Raw genomic sequence first — 20170 nt, 5'->3', positions numbered from 1 at the left:
AAGGGGGCCCTCGCCTTCTTGGGAATAATGCTCCCACCCACGCAGGACCCCAGCTGGGAAGCAGAGCTGTCCCAAGCATCCCCTCAATCCCACCACAATGCATGGCCTGGGAAGGCCAGCCGGGACCTGTTTGTCTGCTCTGGAGTGGGCGGAAGCCAGGCCTCTATACTAGAATCAGAGTCTAAGCAGGTGATTTCTTGCTCATCACCCAGGAAGCAAGAAGGCCCCAAGGATCACAGGTGAGCATCAGTTGAGGGCTCATTTGCGGCGACCTCGTGGAGTTTAAGTCCCCATGCTACAGACAAGGAAGCCCAGGTCTCTGGAAGGGAAATGTCATTTCCTGGGCACAGACGTTCTGCTTCCCGGAATCCTCCTGACAGCTCCTCAAGCCGACTCATTTCCCAATTTCGGGGCTGTGGAAACCAAGGTGCAGCGTGTGCAGTCCATTGTCCAGGGACACCAGCCTGGCGAGAAGCATCCTGATTTGGAGACGGGGGCGGAGCTGTGTGAGCTGTGCTGGCTGGGCCCTGGTCCTGGGGGTGATGGGCCCAGCTCACCTCTCCCCAGCCAGGCCCCTGCAGGCGGTGCTTGCACAAGCTCATCCCCATGAGCGTCTGTCTCCACCCCTGCGTCATCCTCACAGGTACATCACCACCCATTTATTCAAGCCACATTCACTGAGCATCAAGCCCCTCTTCCACGCCTGGTGCTGTGCTTGGCCTGGGGACGCACCAGTGAAGCCAGCAGAACCAGTCCCTCCTGGAGCCTGGGGCAGGGCACAGCCACCAGCAAGGGCAACCCTGCAGATGGGATCAGATCCGCGAAGGGGTGAGGGCCAGGCAGCCCAGGCCTGGTGGCAGGGAAGGCCCTTCTGGGCTGGGACTGAATTGAAGGCGGCAGGAATTCGCGCTGTTGCTGACCCGCTCATCTTAAATACCCTGAGAGGGATCCACACTCACCACTTCTTCCCTGTCCTTGTGCCCCACGCAATCTCAGTTTCCCGAAACCTGGTTTCCCACCCTGGCTCAGCTGGAACTGATGGCTTCTTGCTGCTAAATCCGACGTCCAGCTTCCATCCTCCTTGGCCAGGAGCTGGGAGGCAGACTAGGTGTCCTCTGAGTGTGAGGACAAGTTCCCGTTCTCCACGATCAGAGGTCCCTAAAGCCAGGGCTGAGTGTGCTGTGTTGCCAACACTCCTGGCACCTCAAACAGCACCTGGCACATAATAGGTGCTCAATAAACATGCATTGGATGATGGCAGAGCAGAAGAGCATCCTCATAGGGGGTCCCACCTCTGCTCGGCCTGGAGAGGACAGGCTGCTGCCCACAGAGCTGCCCTGGAGTGCCCACATGGGCTGGACTTGGCTACAGGTTTTGCTCAAGTTACCTCCCCTCTCAGAGCCTCAGTTTCTTTAATTGTCAAGCAGCAGAGCTGGTTGAGGGTGGGTGGGTGTGACGGGTGGTGGGCATGAAAGCAGCAGGGGTCAGTGGTGGTGTCTCCCAGCCACAGCAGCCAGGGGAGCTCAGGGGTTGCGTCTGCCCAACCTCCCCAACAAACGAGGGGACATACTCTAGCCCTGCAGAGTCCAGCCTCATCCCTGTCCGGGCAGAGCCCAGCCTCATCCCTGCCCAGACAGAGCCCAGCCTCATCTCTGTCCAGGCAGAGCCCAGCCTCATCCCTGCCCAGGCGGAGCCCAGCCTCATCCCTGTCCAGGCAGAGGCCAGCCTGGGCAGGATGGGCATCATTGTCCCAGCTGGGCAGTTTCTTTCCAAAACCAGGCCTGCTCCCCACAGCCTGGAGCTGTCCTCCCGTGGCCTCCTGGGAGCTGTGTGCCTGCTGGGGAGGGTGGGGCACACGGAGGGAGATAGAGGCTGGGGTCAGGCACTCTTGGGCGGCTTATCCATGTGGGCCCCTCTGGGGCATTCAGGGGCCAGTGGAAGAGCCATTCAGGGTGGAGGGTGTGAAGGCCCATTGCCAGCTGGAAGGGAAAACTCAGGGTGTGAACTGGTGAATGAGCCAGGCCAGCACTTCCTGCTGAAGCCAGCAAGAGGGTAGTCCCAGTCCATAGATCCACACCTGCCACAGCACATGGCCACTCCAGCCGAGTGGGCGAGGGTGAGGGGCACAGTGCCCGGCTCTTCTGTGGGAAATGGGTAGGGCAGGGCCTGCCTGCTCTAGAAGGGACAGAGCAGAGGACAAGGTGTTCAAAGTCCAGGTGTCCAATCTCCCTGTGCCTGGGCCTTGAGGTGGAAGAGCTGTGGGCTGTCGCAGCAGCCTCGTGGGGCTACTGTGGCAAATTACCATGAACTCTGCTGGCTTCAGTCATCACACACATGCTCTCCCACGCTGAAGCATTGCGCACGTGCTCTCTCAGCGCTCTGGAGGCCAGAAGGCTGAAATCCAGGGGTCGGCAGGGCTGAGCTCGCTCTAGAGGCTCTAGAGGCGGAGGCTTCCTGCCCCTTCCAGCTCCTGGGGGCCCCGGGTGTTCCTGGGCTTGCAGCTGCACAGCTCCCCTCCATGCCTCCTCCCTCCCCGGCCTCCTCCCCCCAGGCCTGTGTCTCTGTGTCCTCTTATAAGGACACAGTCATTGGATCGGGGTCCGCCCTACTCCATGGCCTCATCTTGGCTTAATTACATTGACAATAACCCCGTTTCCAAATAAGATCCCATCCATGGTTCCGGGGAAACAGGAATTTGGGACACACTATTCAGATATCTCAGGCATCACCGTGAAAGGCAGGAAGAGGACACGGTGGCCTCACCGTGTCACAGCGCGGGGTTGCGGGAGCCGTTAGACACACAGGCCTCGCCCAGCCTGTGAATCAGCTGGGCTCACAGGGGCCCATGTTCGAGGGTGCCCAGAGGAACCTTCACTTCACTGGTTTCTGGGCACGGCTGTCTCCCACTGCGGCCGCCGCGGTGCAGTCAAACCCTGCATGTCCCCGCTGTCCTAAGCGTCTCTGCTCCTGGGCCAGAGAGGCTCTGAACGACAGAGGCTCCTGAGGCCCCTTTGCCCCTCATGGTGCCTTTTTTGGCCCAAGCTGGGGCTGAGCAGAAGGAAGCCGGGCAGGGCCAGTGCTGCAGCCTCAGACCCCGGGATGGGTGACGAGAGGGTCACAGCCAGCTCTGCCCTATGATGATCTGTCTGGGTGTCAGGCCCTAAGCCATATGACCTTCATGCCATATGGCTGAGAAAGGTGCCAGTAGATAGCAATACTCATGATATAATCACCGGCTCAAGAGGTGCCGTGGCCATGGTGGAGCCGGCCTGGAGCCTCGGTCCTGTCCTCACCAGCAAGGGGACCTGGGGCAGGTGGCAGATGTCCCTGATTCCCAGGTGGCTGGGGGGTGAAGGACACAGTAGGCCCAGGGAGGCCCAGCATGGCTCTGCCCTGCCACCCAGTGCCCACTCCGTGGTCCCCGCACTCACGTCATGACCAGCGTCTCGTCCCCCGGCTCGCTCAGCAGCCCGTCCACAAACACCGAAGTGCTGGTGAAGTTGTGCGTGCTCCAGGTGAGGCCTTCGTCCACACTGAACCTGCCAGGAGAAGATCGTCAGCATCTCTGGGGTGGGCTGGAAAGCTCCCTGTATCTGGGACTCTGCCTGGCAGGTCCTGCTGGAGGGGCGGAGGCTGCACTAGCCAACCTTGCCAGTGCAGGTGATACCACATCTGCTTATGTCACATCTGCTCACATCACATCTGCTTATGTTACATCTACTTATCCGCATCGTACTGCCCTGGGGGTGTTTTCTGGGAACCACACAGACACTTTGCCTCCCCTGAATGGCCACACCCATGGCCTGAGCTTGGCCTAGGCGTTGCCAGGCCCGTGGTAGGGCCGGTATTATAGTGCCACCATCTGGCAGTTGAGTAGTCTCTTTTTCAGACTACAGTGATACTGACTTCCTGGCAGCTGCTCCGGCTGTGCCTTTTGGGTCCCGAGTTCACGCCTGCCCTCCCTTCCCCACGACAGCCTTCAGCTGCCAACCCTCTCACCTGGGCATATGCTGCTGGCTTCCTTGTCTGGGTCACCTGGTCCCAATCCCTGCACTTTACTAATTCCTCACCTCCTCGGGGAAGGCCCTCCCTGCTCCCCAGGCTGGGGTGGGGCCTCCCTCTGTGCCGGTCTCCCGAGGGCAAGACAAAGTCCATCTCCACAACCCCTCGGGAAAGGTTTGTGAGGTGTATCCCGGCCCTGGTCTTTAGGATTTAGTGCAGTTGCCCTGTGATCTTGTGTCCCCGAGGGGAGGACATTCTGGGGACTAGTCTGAGAGGGTTCCCAGGTGGAAAGAAAGAGCCCCAGCCTGCCCTCCCAGCCCTGGGGCTAGCAGACGCCATTACTTGAGGATCTTCAAGGGGATGGAGGTGTCTTTGATGGCCACGATCACGCCGCCGTGGTCCAGGTACAGGATGTGATGCTCTTCCTCAAACACCTGCAGAGGAGAGTGGTGTGGCTGAGGGCAGGGCCTGAGAAGGTCGGAGGTTGTTCCAGGCTGAGTGGCTCCTGGGAGGAGGGTTGTCAATGTGCAGCCGGGGGTTGTTGGCAGAGGCCAAGGCCGGTCTGAGGGTTCCCTGCATGTCCCAGGCCATCCCCGAGCTTTCCCAGCCCACGCGGACTCAGCGCACCCTGGATGACTGAATGGCAGACAGCAACTTCTACCCTATCGACCTGAACAAGGAAACTGCAAATGAGCACAGCACGCAGCCCTCTCTATGTGAAAACCCAGGCACAAAGAGTGCCAGCAACATGAAGATGAGAAAGAAACAGAAAAATATTTATGATACACAGCCTCAGTCAAAGCAAACCCCAATTTGACATGAAGACTCAGCTCAAGTGCCATTTCCTCCAGGAAGCCCTCCCTGATGCCAGACTGAGTGGGGAGTGGCCTCTGGGCTCCAAGCCCCTGGCCCAACACTTACTATGCTAATCTGTCATTGTCTCTTCAGTCCAAAGCTCCTCAAAGACAGGGCCACTGTGAGCCTTCTGTGCCCCACAGAGCTCAGCTCAGACCTTGGTGCCAGGGAGTATGTGTGGAATGAATCAGTGAACAAGTGAATGAATGGCCAACCACCAGATCCCCAAGGGACAAAAGGCTGAGTAGCCTGGACAGGGCTTACCCAGGAGTGGATACTGAGGGTGGCCTGGACAGGGCTCACCCGGGAGGGGACACTGAGGGCGGCCCCGCTTGGCAAACAGCCCCAGGATGGGGTCCCATTGTACACATGAGGAGTCTGAGGCTCTGAGGGGTGGAGGGTAGGCTAAGGCCTCACAGCTGGAAGGTGGCAGAGCCGGTGGTGGCTCCAAAGTCACACCAGGACACAAGGGGCCTGCCCCGAATCTCCAGTGAACATGCATGTGTGGGCGGCCAGCGCATGTCTCAACATGCCCAGCAAGGGCACAGCCGTCTCCAACACATTGCCCTTGCCCCATACCGCCCCTCCTCGACAGTGGCCCCCTTGGCCCTCCCACCCTTGCCCATCTGTCTCCCAGGCCTGTGGCCCACAGCAGGACAAAGGAAAGCCCAGGAGGGGACAGAAGACAGCCACCCCAGGCAGCCCCCACTAGGGCCAGCACGTTCATCCGTCTCAGTGTGCTCAGAGACTCAGCGAGCCCTCGGGGACCGTGGACAAGTCCACATGAGCTGGGCTCCTGGGCCTCCCGGGAAGGCACAGCTGTGCAGAGCTTCCAGGAACAAGCATGCAGCAACTTTGTGCCATGTGGGGCGGGATAAGGAAGGAGGCTCGGCTGACCCCTTCCTAGCAGGTGCGGAGCCTAATGGGGCCTCATGTGCACTGTGCCCAGGGGGCTGCGCTGGGGGTACCCCAGGCTCCAGGGGGACATTCAAGGGCAGCTGGGGAACAATCTTGGGGACGCTGGAAAGAGAAGCATCTGCGCCCGTCTTCCCTCTGCCCCTCCATATGGAGTCTCCCTCGGAGTTTGAATGCTGGGTTTTCCAGGAGCCAGCAGAAGGCCCTGGGGAGGACATGGACTGAGAATCCACATTGCAGGAACATGAACCCCAGCAGACCTGGGTGGGGGCCGGCAGGCCACACCCTTGGCCCTGGTGTCCAGCAGGTCCCCTGACCCCCAGGCTCCTCAACCCCACCAGAACTTTCCAATGCTTCTGTGACACTTAGAGCCAAGCCCAAATCCTACCACGGCCTCAGGGCCCCGAAGGAGGGGCCCCTGCCCACCTTGACCTTGCTTCCTTTCCCTGAACACACCCAGGACCTCTGCATGTGCCGTTGCCCTCCCTGCAAAGCCCTTCCCCAGGCGTTTCCTCCTGGTTATCACAGTCGGCTGCCATTTCCCACTGCTCTTAGGAATTCTCCAGGAAGCACTTTTGCCTTGGATAAAGAAGAGAGGATCCTTATGAAAAATGATGGGGGGTGAGCAGCTGTGTCCCAAAACCTTCCCTCCCTCTTCCCGTCTCCCTCCCTCCCTCTTTTTCCCTCCCTTCCTCCCTCCCTCCTCTCTCCTTTTTTCTCTCTCTCCCTCCCTTCCCCCTTCTCTCCCTCTTCCCCTCTCCCTCCCTTCCTCCTTTCTCCTTCCTGTTTAGAGTGGGGGTCTGTCAGGTGAGGCCAAATGACACAGAGGGGTGGAGCCACCAGGGCCAAGAAGGATTAAGCCCCTCCCTGGTGGGGGTGCTGCTGCCTGTCAGGGACTTGCAGGATCCAGGCAGGCACCTTGTGCCGTGAGGCGTGCTGCACACAGGATCTCACTGAAGAGCAGCCAGGCTCACAGGTTATTTCCCCACTTTCCAGAGACACTGAGGCTCAGAGACACAGTGACTTGCCTGAAGCCACACAGCTAGTGACTGCCAGACACCAACCCCTGCCCCTTCCACGGGGACTCTGTCTGTGGACATCTTGCCCCCACACAGGTGGAGACACACTCTTGTGGGTGGTGGGGTCGCAGGCTGGAGTGGGGATTCAGAGTTAACCTGGGGGCTCCCCAGATGTCCCCCAATGCTCTGTGCTCCCTCCGAGGTTCACGGCCCTGTCTGCCCGGGGGTGGAGCGGGGGCAGGGGAGTTGCCATGCCGGGATCCTCTGTCCTGATGCTAGCTCAGGAAAGTGCTTGGAGAAGCACACTGCCTATGGCTACATTCATAGAAATTGTTTCCTGGACAAGGGAGCTGATGGCCTGTAGGCTTTAGGGTGTCACAGGCACAGATTTTAGGGGACTATGAAGAAGAACTTTCCACAGTTCTCCTCCCCATTGATCTACCCATCCGACAGACCCATTGGTCTGGGTCCTCTCTGTTGGGGATGCCAGCATAGATGCAGGCCTGGCCCCTAGAGATTCATAGCCTAGGGAGAGACCCCCAAGGAGGCAGACCGTCCCTGCACAGTGACAGTGACTTGCCCACTGGGTACCAGCAACTAGAGAGGGGGCCCTGTCATCTTTACCCTCGAGCCCAGTTTCAGGCCCTGCCACAGGACAAGGGGCTCAGCCAATGTTTTGTGGACAAATGACATTTTGTTTTAGGGAAAGTCCAGACTTGAGTCAGCGGGCAGCCCAGGGAGGGGTTCACAGGGCAAGTGGAACTTGGGGAAACCTTCGGAGGCACAAGGGCATCACAGGCTGGAGACAGAGGGGCAAAGGCCTGGAGGGCAGGAGGGCAGCTGTGTCCAGGGAGCAGGAAGCATGTGGCTGGGGCGGGAGCCCTGGGGGCACATGGAGAGGCCCCGGGACAGATAGGCAGCTTGGAGGCCGGTGTGACACCTAAGGCTTGACTGGGGAGTGACAAGAGCACATTCCCTTTCAGAAGATTCCTCGGATGCTGGGAGAGACGGACCAGAGGGGCAGGGGCTCGTTAGAGGCTCCCACAATGATTTAGGAGGAAAATGAATTCCCAAGCAAAGGGCTCCCCTCCAGGAAGAAGTGAGCTCTCTGTCTCGGGGAACATCCGAGGAGAAGCGAGGCTCCCTCACCAGGACAGCAGTGGAACGCTTGCACGGCCAGGCAGGTGGCGGAGACCACGCTGGGTCCTGTGAGGCTGGAGGAGAGGGGCCTCGTGGATAAGCCCACCTGCCACGCCCGAGCATGATTCCCCACCCTTTGAGGCGTGGCTGCAGCCCCCTTCCCTGGCTCCACCAGGAGCCTAAACGACTGCTTTGGGGGTCCCCTGAGAGAGATGGGGCTGCTGAACAGCAGGGTGTGGTGCAGTCAGAGGACAGTGGGCTTCCCAGAGCCCAACAGTCCTGGAGTGCAATTTCCCTTTGGTACTGAGCTGGCCCCCTGAGCCGGTGCGCACCAGGGCTCTGTACTGGCACACCTGGACGCCTGCCCCAGCCACCCTCCTCTCCAAGCGTGGGCAGGAGGGCGTTGCTGCATCCACCCAGGAAGAGACGAATGGAGTGCCTCCTGGCCATCCTGGGAATGACGTCTGCTCTCATTAGCTTGGGGCTCTGGGAAAAGGTGGCTCCAGGGTTTTCCAAACCCCACTGGCAGGCTGCGGGCTCTTCAGACGCCCATTCCTGTGGTTTCCTGCGCCTTGAGCAAGCAGCAGGGCCGGGTGGGGAGAGCAGAGAGCCTGTCCCCACTTCACCCTTTTCCTGCCTCCCCAACACACTGAGTTTCAGCCAGGGGCTCTGTAATGTTTTCTGGCTTTAAACAAAACATCCTAGGAAACTCGTGTTTTTGAAATGTTATGTCGATTAAACCAGATGCACTCTGGCATTCCACATTCGTATTCTGAGTTCTCTCTCAGACGCATCTCACTGCATCCCTGACAACCTGGGCACGATAGGAAGCCACGGAGACCGTCCCGGGCTCACCACCCTGCCCTCCCTGCCTCTGTCCCACTCTGCCCCTGCCTGGACATCCTTCCTCCTCAGCCCACCCCAAGAAACTTAAAAAAAAACCCACAGGAGCATCTCTCCCTCCCCTGCCACACGCACAGGCCTGCCCCCTTGGGCGCCTGTCCTGTACCGCCAGCCAGGCGAGCCCCTCTCCTTCCTGCACTGTGCCATCTTTCGGGAAGCACCAAGCACTGCCCTGCCCAGGCCTCGGCTCAGCACTTTCCCAGATGCTCTCCCATTTAATTCTGATATTCCCAAGTTTGAAATCTAAGCAAATTCCTCGGCAAAAGCGACTGCTATGACTATCTTGCAATCCGTTTCTATAAAATCAGAACACCTTCTATTTCACCCTGTCTATTGAATCTAATACGGGGGAATCTTCTCTAATAAATGGACAGATGTGACCTTTAAGAAGCTTCAAACATGTTTCACTAGTTTTAGTGAAATAGAAATATTAAAATACAATAAATCGCCTTTGCCCTTTTGAAAGTTCCATGTTTCTTGCATATTTTTAAAAAACGTCAAGGCCTTCAACCCAGGCTGCAGGTGAAGGCTGCACTTTGGGATCAACACGTGTGCCCAGAGCATTGCTGTGTGGGAGGGGGGCCGTGGCTGGGGTACTCGGGCGTGTAAAACACTGACCTCAAACAGAACGTCTTGTCTGGAAGGAGATAGTCATATGTAAGTTTGATTCATTTCCCCAGTATATAAAGCAGACACTGCCACTCCATGAGGTTGGCAGGCCAGCTTCAGCCAGAAAGACCATGTTCCCCGCCCCCTGGAAAGAAACAGCCAGTGTACAGTGAGGCGGGGCCCCCTCCTGGGGTGGGGAGCCCAGGCGTGGATCCTAGAGCTGCCTGGACCACGCAGGACACGTGGTACCGACTGGCATCCCTCCCTCAGCCTCGCTGTCTCCACACCCTGAGGGCCATCAGCACCAATGCCTCTGGTCTGCGAATCTGAGCTTCACGTGGGGCTGCACGGAGCACAGAGGGACCCTGCCCAGGCCATCCTGTGCTGGTGGAAGTGGCCGCATCCTGCGTAAGTGTGCACTTCCTCTCCGCTCCTCACTTCCTTTCTCTTCTCGGGCCCTGGGATAGCCCTCAGACACCCCAACCCAGACTCACAATGACCCCCACAACCTGCTCCTCCCCCCATATTCTCTTTCACTGCTGTGTCCACAGCCCCTGCCAGGAACCCGGAGTCCCCCGTAGCCCCCTCCTGGCCTCTCTCTGGGCTCCCAAAAGAGCCCAAGTCAAGGCTCAGAAGCACCACGTGGCTTCCTGGCTGGGACCTCTTCCCTGTGCTGTTCCCTGGCATTTATCCCCGTTTCTCAGATGTTTGCAGTGACACATCCAACTGTGTGGAGACGTTTCTTGCATCTGTCACTCCCTATCAGTGGCCATGGGAAGAGCAGATGGGTGGTCCGAGCCATCTGCCTGGACTTGCTTTTCAAACCCAGCAGATGCACGTCTGCTAAAGTGAGCCCTGGCTCCAGCCACTTTGCCTGCAAGATGGGAGACATGGCTCAGAGCTTCTCCCACGGAGCCTCTGGAATGGACGGGATGACAGAACAGAAGTGTCTCCTGAGGGTCCCGGCTGGATGGGGTGGGGGGTACCAGGCACCTCCCAGCCAGCTTACCTGCCGCCAGGTGTGACCACAGTCTGACGTGATGTACATTTCTTCTTTATATTCCACCAGCTGTGAGCCCAGGTTACCTGGTCCAAAAGAAAAGGGGCAGTACTACCCTTAGGATCGTCCAGCTTTACCCCTATAACAAGTCTGAGCATGGAAAAACCTCAAGCAACGGTGGCCAGTGCCCCGGGTCTCCATATCCCCCACAGACCTGCTGTGGCTGCTGTGCTGGGGCCCTGGGTCTGGGTCTATGAAGTGAAGGATCAGCCCTGCCCAAAGACAGCCACACTCAGGGGACTCCAGCAGAGGCCCGGGACAGGTGGAGCTCAGGTACCTCAGAGAACCCACCAGTGTGGTCCACAAATAAGAAGCATGGAGTGTGGCTAGGGATGGGCTGGAGAGGACGTGGGCCAGGTGGGCCAATCATGGGCAGCCCCTGTGGGGCTTGAAAGCAGGGCAGGACATGGCCGAGTTTGTGTTTGGAGACAGCTCCTGGGCACCGGGTGCAGAGGAGCCAGAGGCAGGTGCAGGAGAGAAGGCAGGTGGGCACACAGCAGGGTCTCACTATCTGCTGGGTGGACATCTGGGAGGAAGGTGAGGTGGGCACCAAACCAACTGGGGGTGCAGAATGTGGTTTGAGTTTACTGGAGCCCCAGCACTGGGCTGATTGGGTCCATCTCCAGCCTTGATGTCTACTCGGAGGGGCTCAGACTTAATGCTGTGGGCAGTGTCAGAATGGAAAGAACTCATGGCCAGCATCCAAGCCAACCTCATGTTACAGAAGAGGAAGCTGAACCCACGTGAGTCTCCTGTAGAAAGAACAATGACCATGCATAACAGCACAAGCACCAGGAAAATCATCACAGCCTCTGGTGCTGCACCTGGCCCACCCAAACCAGCATCCTGAAATAGCTTGAACAAAGGATTTCTGATGCGACAGATTTGGGGCTTCCACTGTACCCAATGGCTGTGGCAGAGACAGGGGTCCAAGTCTGCAGGATGATGGGGACCCTGATGATGGCATTGAAGCTGTTCTGGGGCCCCAGAGGCCCCACCCTGGGTGACGTGTATATCATTTGCCCTTTGAAGCTTTATTTAGGTGGCACTTTCAGAAGTACTTTATCCAGGGTCAAGTTTAGAAGTCACTGGAAAATTCCAAAGAAGATGGATTGTCCTCAAATAGATGAATTAAAAGTTAGTTCCCAGAGTGGCAGGGTGTTTGTGTGCCTGTCTTATTAAGTTCATTTACCTACCTACTCGTAAATCCACCCATCTACCCACTCACCCACCTACCTATTCATCCATCTGTCCATCCATCCATCCATCCATCCATCCATCCATCCACCCATCCATCCATCCATCCACCCACCCACCCACCCACCAATCCATCCATCCATCCATCCATCCACCCATCCATCCATCCACCCATCCACCCACCCACCAATCCATCCATCCACCCATCCATCCATCCAACCATCCATCCATCCATCCACCCACCCACCAATGCATCCATCCATCCATCCATCCATCCATCCATCCATCCACCTACCCACCCACCCATCCACCCATCCACCCATCCATCCACCCACCCACCAATCCATCCACCCATCCATCCATCCATCCACCCACCCACCCACCCACCAATCCATCCATCCATCCATCCATCCATCCATCCATCCATCCACCCACCCACCAATCCATCCATCCATCCATCCACCCACCCACCCACCCATCCACCCACCCACCAATCCATCCATCCATCCATCCATCCATCCATCCATCCATCCATCCACCCACTCACCAATCCATCCATCCATCCATCCATCCACCCACTCACCAATCCATCCATCCATCCATCCATCCACCCACCCACCAATCCATCCATCCATCCACCCATCCATCCATCCATCCATCCACCCATCCATCCACCCACCCACCCACCAATCCATCCATCCATCCATCCACCCACCCACCCACCAATCCATCCATCCATCCATCCATCCATCCATCCATCCATCCATGCATCCATCCACCCACCCACCCACCAATCCATCTGCCCATCCATCCATCCATCCATCCACCCACCCACCAATGCATCCATCCATCCATCCATCCATCTATCCACCCACCCACCCACCCACCAATCCATCCGCCCATCCATCCATCCATCCACCCACCCACCAATGCATCCATCCATCCATCCATCCATCCACCCACCCACCCACCCATCCACCCATCCACCCATCCATCCACCCACCCACCAATCCATCCATCCGTCCACCCACCCACCCACCCACCAATCCATCCATCCATCCATCCATCCATCCATCCACCCACCCACCAATCCATCCATCCATCCATCCATCCATCCATCCATCCATCCACCCACCCACCCACCAATCCATCCATCCATCCATGCATCCATCCATCCATCCATCCATCCATCCATCCATCCATCCAACCACCCACCCACCCACCCACCTATCCACTCACCCACCCACCCATCCACTCACCCATCCACCCACCCATCCAACCATCCACCCACCCACCCACCAATCCATCCATCCATCCAAACATCCACCCACCCACCCACCCACCAGTCCATCCATCCATCCATCCATCCATCCATCCACGCACCAATCCATCCATCCATCCATCCACCCACCCACCAATCTATCCATCCATCCATCCATCCACCCACCCACCCACCCATCCACTCACCCATCCAACCATCCATCCACCCACCCACCCACCCACCCACCCACTCACCCACCCACCCATCCACTCACCCACCCACCCATCCACTCACCCATCCACCCACCCATCCAACCATCCACCCACCCACCCACCAATCCATCCATCCATCCATCCATCCATCCATCCATCCATCCATCCATCCACCCACCCACCAATCCATCCATCCATCCATCCATCCATCCACCCACCCACCCACCAATCCATCCATCCATCCATGCATCCATCCATCCATCCATCCACCCACCCACCAATCCATCCATCCATCCATCCATCCATCCATCCACCCACCCACCCATCCACTCACCCACCCACCCATCCACTCACCCATCCACCCACCCATCCAACCATCCACCCACCCACCAATCCATCCATCCATCCAACCATCCACCCACCCACCCACCCACCAATCCATCCATCCATCCATCCATCCATCCACGCACCAATCCATCCATCCATCCACCCACCCACCCACCAATCTATCCATCCATCCATCCATCCACCCACCCACCCACCCATCCACTCACCCATCCAACCATCCATCCACCCACCCACCCACCCACCCATCCACTCACCCACCCACCCATCCACTCACCCATCCACCCACCCATCCAACCATCCACCCACCCACCCACCCACCAATCCATCCATCCATCCAACCATCCACCCACTCACCCACCCACCCACCAATCCATCCATCCATCCATCCATCCATCCATCCATCCATCCATCCACACACCAATCCATCCATCCATCCATCCACCCACCCACCAATCTATCCATCCATCCATCCATCCATCCATCCATCCATCCATCCATCCACCCACCCACCCATCCACTCACCCATCCAACCATCCATCCATCCATCCACCCACCCATCCATCTAACCATCCACCCATCCACTCATCCATCCATCTATGCATCCTCCCATCCATCTTTTATTAATCTAATATCCATCCAATTGATCATCCCTCCATCTACCTATTATCTCAGTTCCACCACTCACTCTCTCCTGCATGTATCCAATGGCATTTGCTGAGTGTCTACTCTCCGCACAGCCCTGTGCTGAGCTCTGGTGAGCTGAGCTGAATGAGCTGTGGCCCATGCTCCCTGAAGGCTCTGAATCTAGCAGACAAGGGTGGCCGTGCAGGTGAACACAGAGCCAGGACGGTGGACCTGTGAGGAGAGCCTCGAGGAGAGCCTCAAGGAGAGACTCAGGCAGGAAAGAGCCTCCGAGTGGAGCCTGGAGAGCTGAACGTGGCTGTCCAAGGGAAAGGGGACTGGGTGTCCAAGGAAGAGGGAGCAGCCTGGGCAGAAATGTGGACCCAGGCAGGTGCAAGACAGATAGGATGGGTGGGGCAGAGGGGCAGGTGTGGAATCTGTGCAGTGTGGTGCCTGGCAAACAAAAGGTGCTGAGCGATGGCTGCTGAATGAATGAAGTGAGTGAGGTGAATGAATGAACAGAAGAAGCAGCAGGGAGGAGAGAAAGAAAAGATGCCTTTTATCTTTCTGCTATCCCAGGCGCCAGCAGCCACTCTGGGACACACGCATCACAGGCGGAGCCGGGCAGGGAGTGTTGCCGCGTCAGCACACTGCGCGGGCCAATTTGCAGTTTGTAATTTCAAATGTGCACACGTCTGTCTTTTAAGAAATGCTATCTGTTTTCCTTGCTCTGTCTACCAAAGCTGTCAGGCTGCCAGTCACCTAACAGTCTCAGGGGAAAGAAGGAGCGATTCACGGAACACATTGCAGGCTGTCAGAGTGGAAGGGCCTGCAGAAAGCTGAGGCTGACACCCTCATTTTATGGATGGGAAACTGAGGTCCCAGGGTGGAGGGAGGTGACGAGGGGAGAAGCTTCTCTGCTGCCTCCCTGCCTGGGTGTTCTGGTGTCTCTCTGGGCCTCCTCTCCTCAGGCCCAGGACCCCTGCCCTTCCTTGGTGCCAGCAGAGTGGTAGGAGTCAGTGCTCACTGAATGAAGACATGCTTCCTCTCCATCCTTCCTCTGCCCCTGCAGCCAGAAAACAGAGCAAAGCCACACACCAAAATCTAACCCACCCACACTTCACCAAGGAGGACTGCGGGGCAGACGCCAATGGCTCCCGAGACAGGGAGCACCGGCGATCACCCAGACACAGCCGGGGCCCAGGTGAGTGGGCTGCCCCATAGTCTTCCAGGTTCCGCCGGTGCTCCCATCTCTAGAAGGGCCCAGTGAGTGTCCACAGAACTGGTGGGGCTCAGTTCAGCTCCCAACCCCACCCAGGCCCCTCAGCCAGGCCCAAGGGCTTCTCGCCCTCACATCTAGATATGTCCTGACATTGATGGGCCCTTGACTGGCCGAGTCGCCAAAAACGGGACTGCGCTAGGGAGGGCTGGGCCTGCAAATGGCTCTGAGACTCAGTTCCCTGAGCCAAGCCAGCAGCACAGAGCAGGCTGTGGTGCTCCCAGCTCCCAAACGGCCCCCTCAAGGTTTTCTTGGCTAAATGCTACCATCACCTCTGCCAGGGCTAGGGATGGAGAAGTGTTCACTGGCCTCTGCTCTGTGTTGGATCCTGAGGACGTCTGGATGATCAGCTGAGACACAGACCAGTGACCAGGATGGGGCAAAGGACAGTGCAGGGAGCAGGCTCCATAATCACCTGGGGCACCCACAGCATCTGAGGAGCAGGTGGGGGTTGGCACCCACTCTGCACTCTTTGGCTTTCTAGGGGAGGCACAAGAGCTGGAGCAGGAACCCGAGGACCTGCCCTGGGCATGGAGAGCAGCCTCGGCAAGGGGGTGGTGGGAGGCAGCTGGCCACAGGCCGTGCAGGGTCCAGGAACATTGGCTCGCTGGGATCCCCGAAGGTGTGGAGCAGGAAACACTGATCTCACAGGGTATAACTCAGTGTGAGGATTCCTATCCTAGTCTATTGAAAGGAAGAAAGGATGAAGATGAGGAAGAAAGGGTGAAGATGAGGAAGAAAGGGTGAAGATGAGGTATCCTTCAGATGCCACTCACTCCAACACAGGAGCACTCAGAAGGGAGCCAGCCGTTCAGTCCTGCAACACGCCCAGTCGGGAAGAACCCGCCACCGGCACCCTCGGCCAGGGCTGGGTTGATTTCTGGGCTCAACATGGCTGATTCTCCACCGGGGGGGTTAAAAGTCAAGTTTTTGTCTTTGCTTCTCAAATCCATCCCCTTCTATTAGTAGCTGGAGACATGGCTCCACTTTCTGGGTCCCTCTGCAGTCTGACCTCTGCAGGCTGGACCTGAGGATGGGCCCCAGAGACTGGAATGCATCTCCTCGAGCTCGAGACCCCGGCGTGGCACTCCCCCACCTCCACCCTGCACACGCGGTGCCCTCTGCCTAGAGTGTCCTCCCTATGTGTCGGCTTGGCAGATGCCCATTTGCCCAGCAGGCTCAATCCAAACCCCAGGGAAGAATCGAGTGCCCATACCCTATGTCCCTCTGGACCATCTTGTAGGGGCACTCGGCATCAGGATGCTTCTGGCCCTGCGGTCATCATCCCTTTGCTCCTCTGTTCAACCCTGAGCAGCTGAGTCTTAGCTCCCTCATTTCCAGCACCCAGTGCAGTGCCTGGCATGGGGGCAGGAGTGCCCAGTGTCCCCTTGGATGAGAGGACAGCCTGGCAGACCACACCTGCCTTGAAGGTTTCCTGCCGTACCCTGTCTCATCCTTACAGTGGAGGTTTTGTCCTCTCATTTTGCAGATGAAACTGAGGCTCAGAGAAGTGCAGTGAAATCTCAGAGTCCTACAGCTAGGAGGCATAGAGCCTGGGGATTTTCCCTCTTGTCTGCCTGCCTCTGGGATGGAATTCAGGAATGAACGGCGGGGTGGGCAGGGGAGCGACCCTGTGGAAACAGGTAGCCATCATCCCCAGCCACCTCCAGCAGTGCGGTCACATGGCACTGGGACCTGTGCCAGGGCAGGCAGCCATGTCGGGCCAGCAGATGTGAAGCCAGCCCACGCGCCTTTTCCTCCTGCTTCCAGCAGATGCTCAGGGCTGGAGAGGAGGCTGGAAACAATGGACACATCAATTGGCCCACCTTGCATGCCTGGCTCCACCTTCCAGGAAAGCCCTGGCCAAGACTGAACAGAAGTGGATAAAATAGAAGTGTAGTCTCCTGCCCTTGTAGGGACAGTAGGGGGCAAGCAGGGAGGGAGGAAGGCTGTGACTGACACCCCCACAGAGTGAGGGGGGCTGCTCTTGGTGCTCTGCATGACTCCTGCACAATTCAGGGGTGCACTGAGAGATGTTGGGAGACCGAGACCCTCATTCTGGGCTCTCAGGGCCTTTGAGCAGTGGAAACATTGGAAATCATGCCTTTTTGCACTTTGGTAAAGAATTTGGGGTTTCAGCAAATCAAGACAGTGCATTTTAAATACCCTGTCATTGAGGAGCCCAGGAAACCAAGTGTACAGGATTGGGGGTGTCTAACGTGGGTGGTGAGCCTGTCTGTGCGTGGAAGCTGATAGGCAGTCAGCGGCTTCACATTGATGCTGATGGGTCACATTTTCGTTGATAATTGTGGGGGCAGACAGAGGCTGTCCAGATGGGCTGTCACTGCCTAGGACCCCGGGCATATAGAGCATGCAGAGGAACTCCGGAAGCTGAAGGGCTTTGTTCACAATCCCCTCCCTTCCCAGGTGCAAAGCTCCAGCCTCCCCAGACAGGCCAGGTCTCTGCCGTCAGACCCAGCCCTGCACGTAGGCTTCACCTCCAGCCACTCCCTGCACTCTGGTCTGGTCCTTTAGGGTCCCCACGTTCCCCCTTCCACCCAGAAGGCCATTCCTGCCATCACAACATGGCCACTCTTTCACTTGTCCCTTCACTCACTCATTCACAAACAGCCTTGGAGGGCCCACCCTGGGCCAGGCCCCAGCTCGGTGCTGCGATATAGTGAAGGGTAAGATGTGGTGTCCAGCTCAGAGTCTGGGGTCCACATCCATATGGTCCTTGGCCACTGGCCACACAGCCACCCCCTCTGTGTGGCAGATGGTGCTGGGGGAAATGGAGGGAAGGGGTCCTGGGTTCAGGAAGTGTGAACTCTGGGCCTGTGCCTCTGCTGTTCAGTGTCTGCAGGAGATGCTGCCTGTCTGACTGTCACAGACCCCATGTGCAAAGTATTCCCCGATTCTCCCACACACCAGCCAAGCGACCTCAGACAGGTGGCTCTACTTTGTATTTTGAATGGTTCTTCTAAAGCAAATCAACCTCATTTTATGGTATTATTTAATCAGTACACCAGGATTCTTGGATGTTCTAGTTTAGTGGAAGAGACAAACACAAAAATTATAATTTTGGGTTTTTTAAAAAGTGCTAGTTGTATACTTGTTTTTCTCCCCCCACTAAACTAGAACTTTCTTCAGGGGCCAATAAATATCAACCATGATATAAATCATCCATCCATTGATCCACCTACCCATCTATCAGTTTTTCTATCCATTCATCATTCATTCATCATCCATCCATCCATTCATCATCTATCCATCACCCATCATCCGTCTATCATCCACCCATCCACTCATCCATCCATCCACTCACCCATCCACCTATCCATCCACCTATCCACCACCCATCCACTGCCATCCATCCATCATGCATCATCCATCCATTCATCTATCCATCCATCCATTCAGCATCTATCCATCATCCATCATCCATCCACCCACTCATCCATTCATCCACTCATCCATCCATCCATCCACCCACCCACACACCCACCATCATCCATCCATCATGCATCATCCATCCATCAATTCAGCATCTATCCATCATTCATCATCCATCCACCCACTCATCCATCCATCCACACACCCACCCACCCACCCGTCCACCTATCCACCACCCATTCACCATCATCCATCCATCATGCATCATTCATACATTCATCTATCCATCTATCAATTCAGCATCTATCCATCATCCATCATCCAACCACCCACTCATCCATTCATCCACTCATCCATCCATCTACTCGTCTATCCACTCATCCATCCACCCACCCACCCATCCACGTATCCACCACCCATCCACCATCATCCATCCATCATGTATCATCCATCCATTCATCTATCTATCCATTCATCTAACCATCCATCAATTCAGAATCTATCCATCATACATCATCCATGTACCCACTCATCCATCCACTCATCCATCCATCTACCACCCATCCACCATCATCCATCCATCATCCATCCATTGATCTGTCCATCCTCCATCCATCCATTCACCAACTGTCCATCATCCAGCCAGCCATCATTCATCCACCATCCACCTATCCATCATTCATCATCTATCAATTTATCTATCCATCCATCCATTCATCCACTCTTCCATCTGTCCATCTTTCCATTCTGCCAACACATACCATATGCCCACCCTGGGCCATGCATTCATTTCTCGGAATTTGCCATGAGAGCTGAGCTTCCTGGAGATGCAGTGGTACTGCCTCCTAAAGGACATACTATGGCCTCAGGCCCATGGCCATCCATTTTTACCCTTGAGATTGGAGGTACTCTTGGGCTGTAATGGCACCTGCCAGCCACCTGTGAGGGAAGCCACCTACCTGCACCCATGATGAGGCCTGGGGCGGTGTCCTTGGTGTGCACGGTGCCTGATACGTAGGGGTTGTCTGCCCAGCGCAAGTGCAGGTGCAGGTGGCAGTCTGGCTGCAAGGAAGAGAAAGGAGGCAACTGTCAACACAAGAGTAGGAGCATCCTTAGGAAAACTAAGCCTGATGACAAATCTGCCCCTGTGGCTTTTTGGGAGAGAAGGCTGGGCCAGGAGTGCCTTGGAGGAATGGATGGAGGATGGGAAGCAGGTGTGAGGCTGACCTTTAGGGAAAGGGTGGGAAGCACAAGGGAAGCTTCAGCAGGTGCTGTGCTGACAGCCTGGGAGGGGGAAGTGGGCACAAGTGAGGCACCCGGGAGGATCTGTTGGTTCCCTAGTCTAGATTAGGGACT

General features: G+C 56.9%; 1 protein-coding gene across 5 annotated transcripts in view; it reads right to left on the bottom strand.

Annotated features, from left to right (window-relative positions):
- SORCS2 (sortilin related VPS10 domain containing receptor 2) overlaps positions 1-20170 on the bottom strand; it is a 557572-nt gene that overhangs the window by 34397 nt on the left and 503005 nt on the right. For all 5 annotated transcript variants that reach the window (XM_034951974.3, XM_034951976.3, XM_034951975.3 and 2 more), the window contains exons 11-14: positions 19774-19876; positions 10453-10529; positions 4345-4436; positions 3432-3539 (exon numbers count right to left, since the gene is read on the bottom strand). In XM_034951974.3, the coding sequence (XP_034807865.2) occupies positions 3432-3539; positions 4345-4436; positions 10453-10529; positions 19774-19876 (380 nt within the window). The remainder of the gene's footprint in view (positions 1-3431; positions 3540-4344; positions 4437-10452; positions 10530-19773; positions 19877-20170) is intronic.

This window comes from Pan paniscus, chromosome 3, assembly GCF_029289425.2.
Source record: "Pan paniscus chromosome 3, NHGRI_mPanPan1-v2.0_pri, whole genome shotgun sequence".
Taxonomy (NCBI): Eukaryota; Metazoa; Chordata; class Mammalia; order Primates; family Hominidae; genus Pan; species Pan paniscus.
This window is presented reverse-complemented; position numbering and strand designations above follow the sequence as displayed.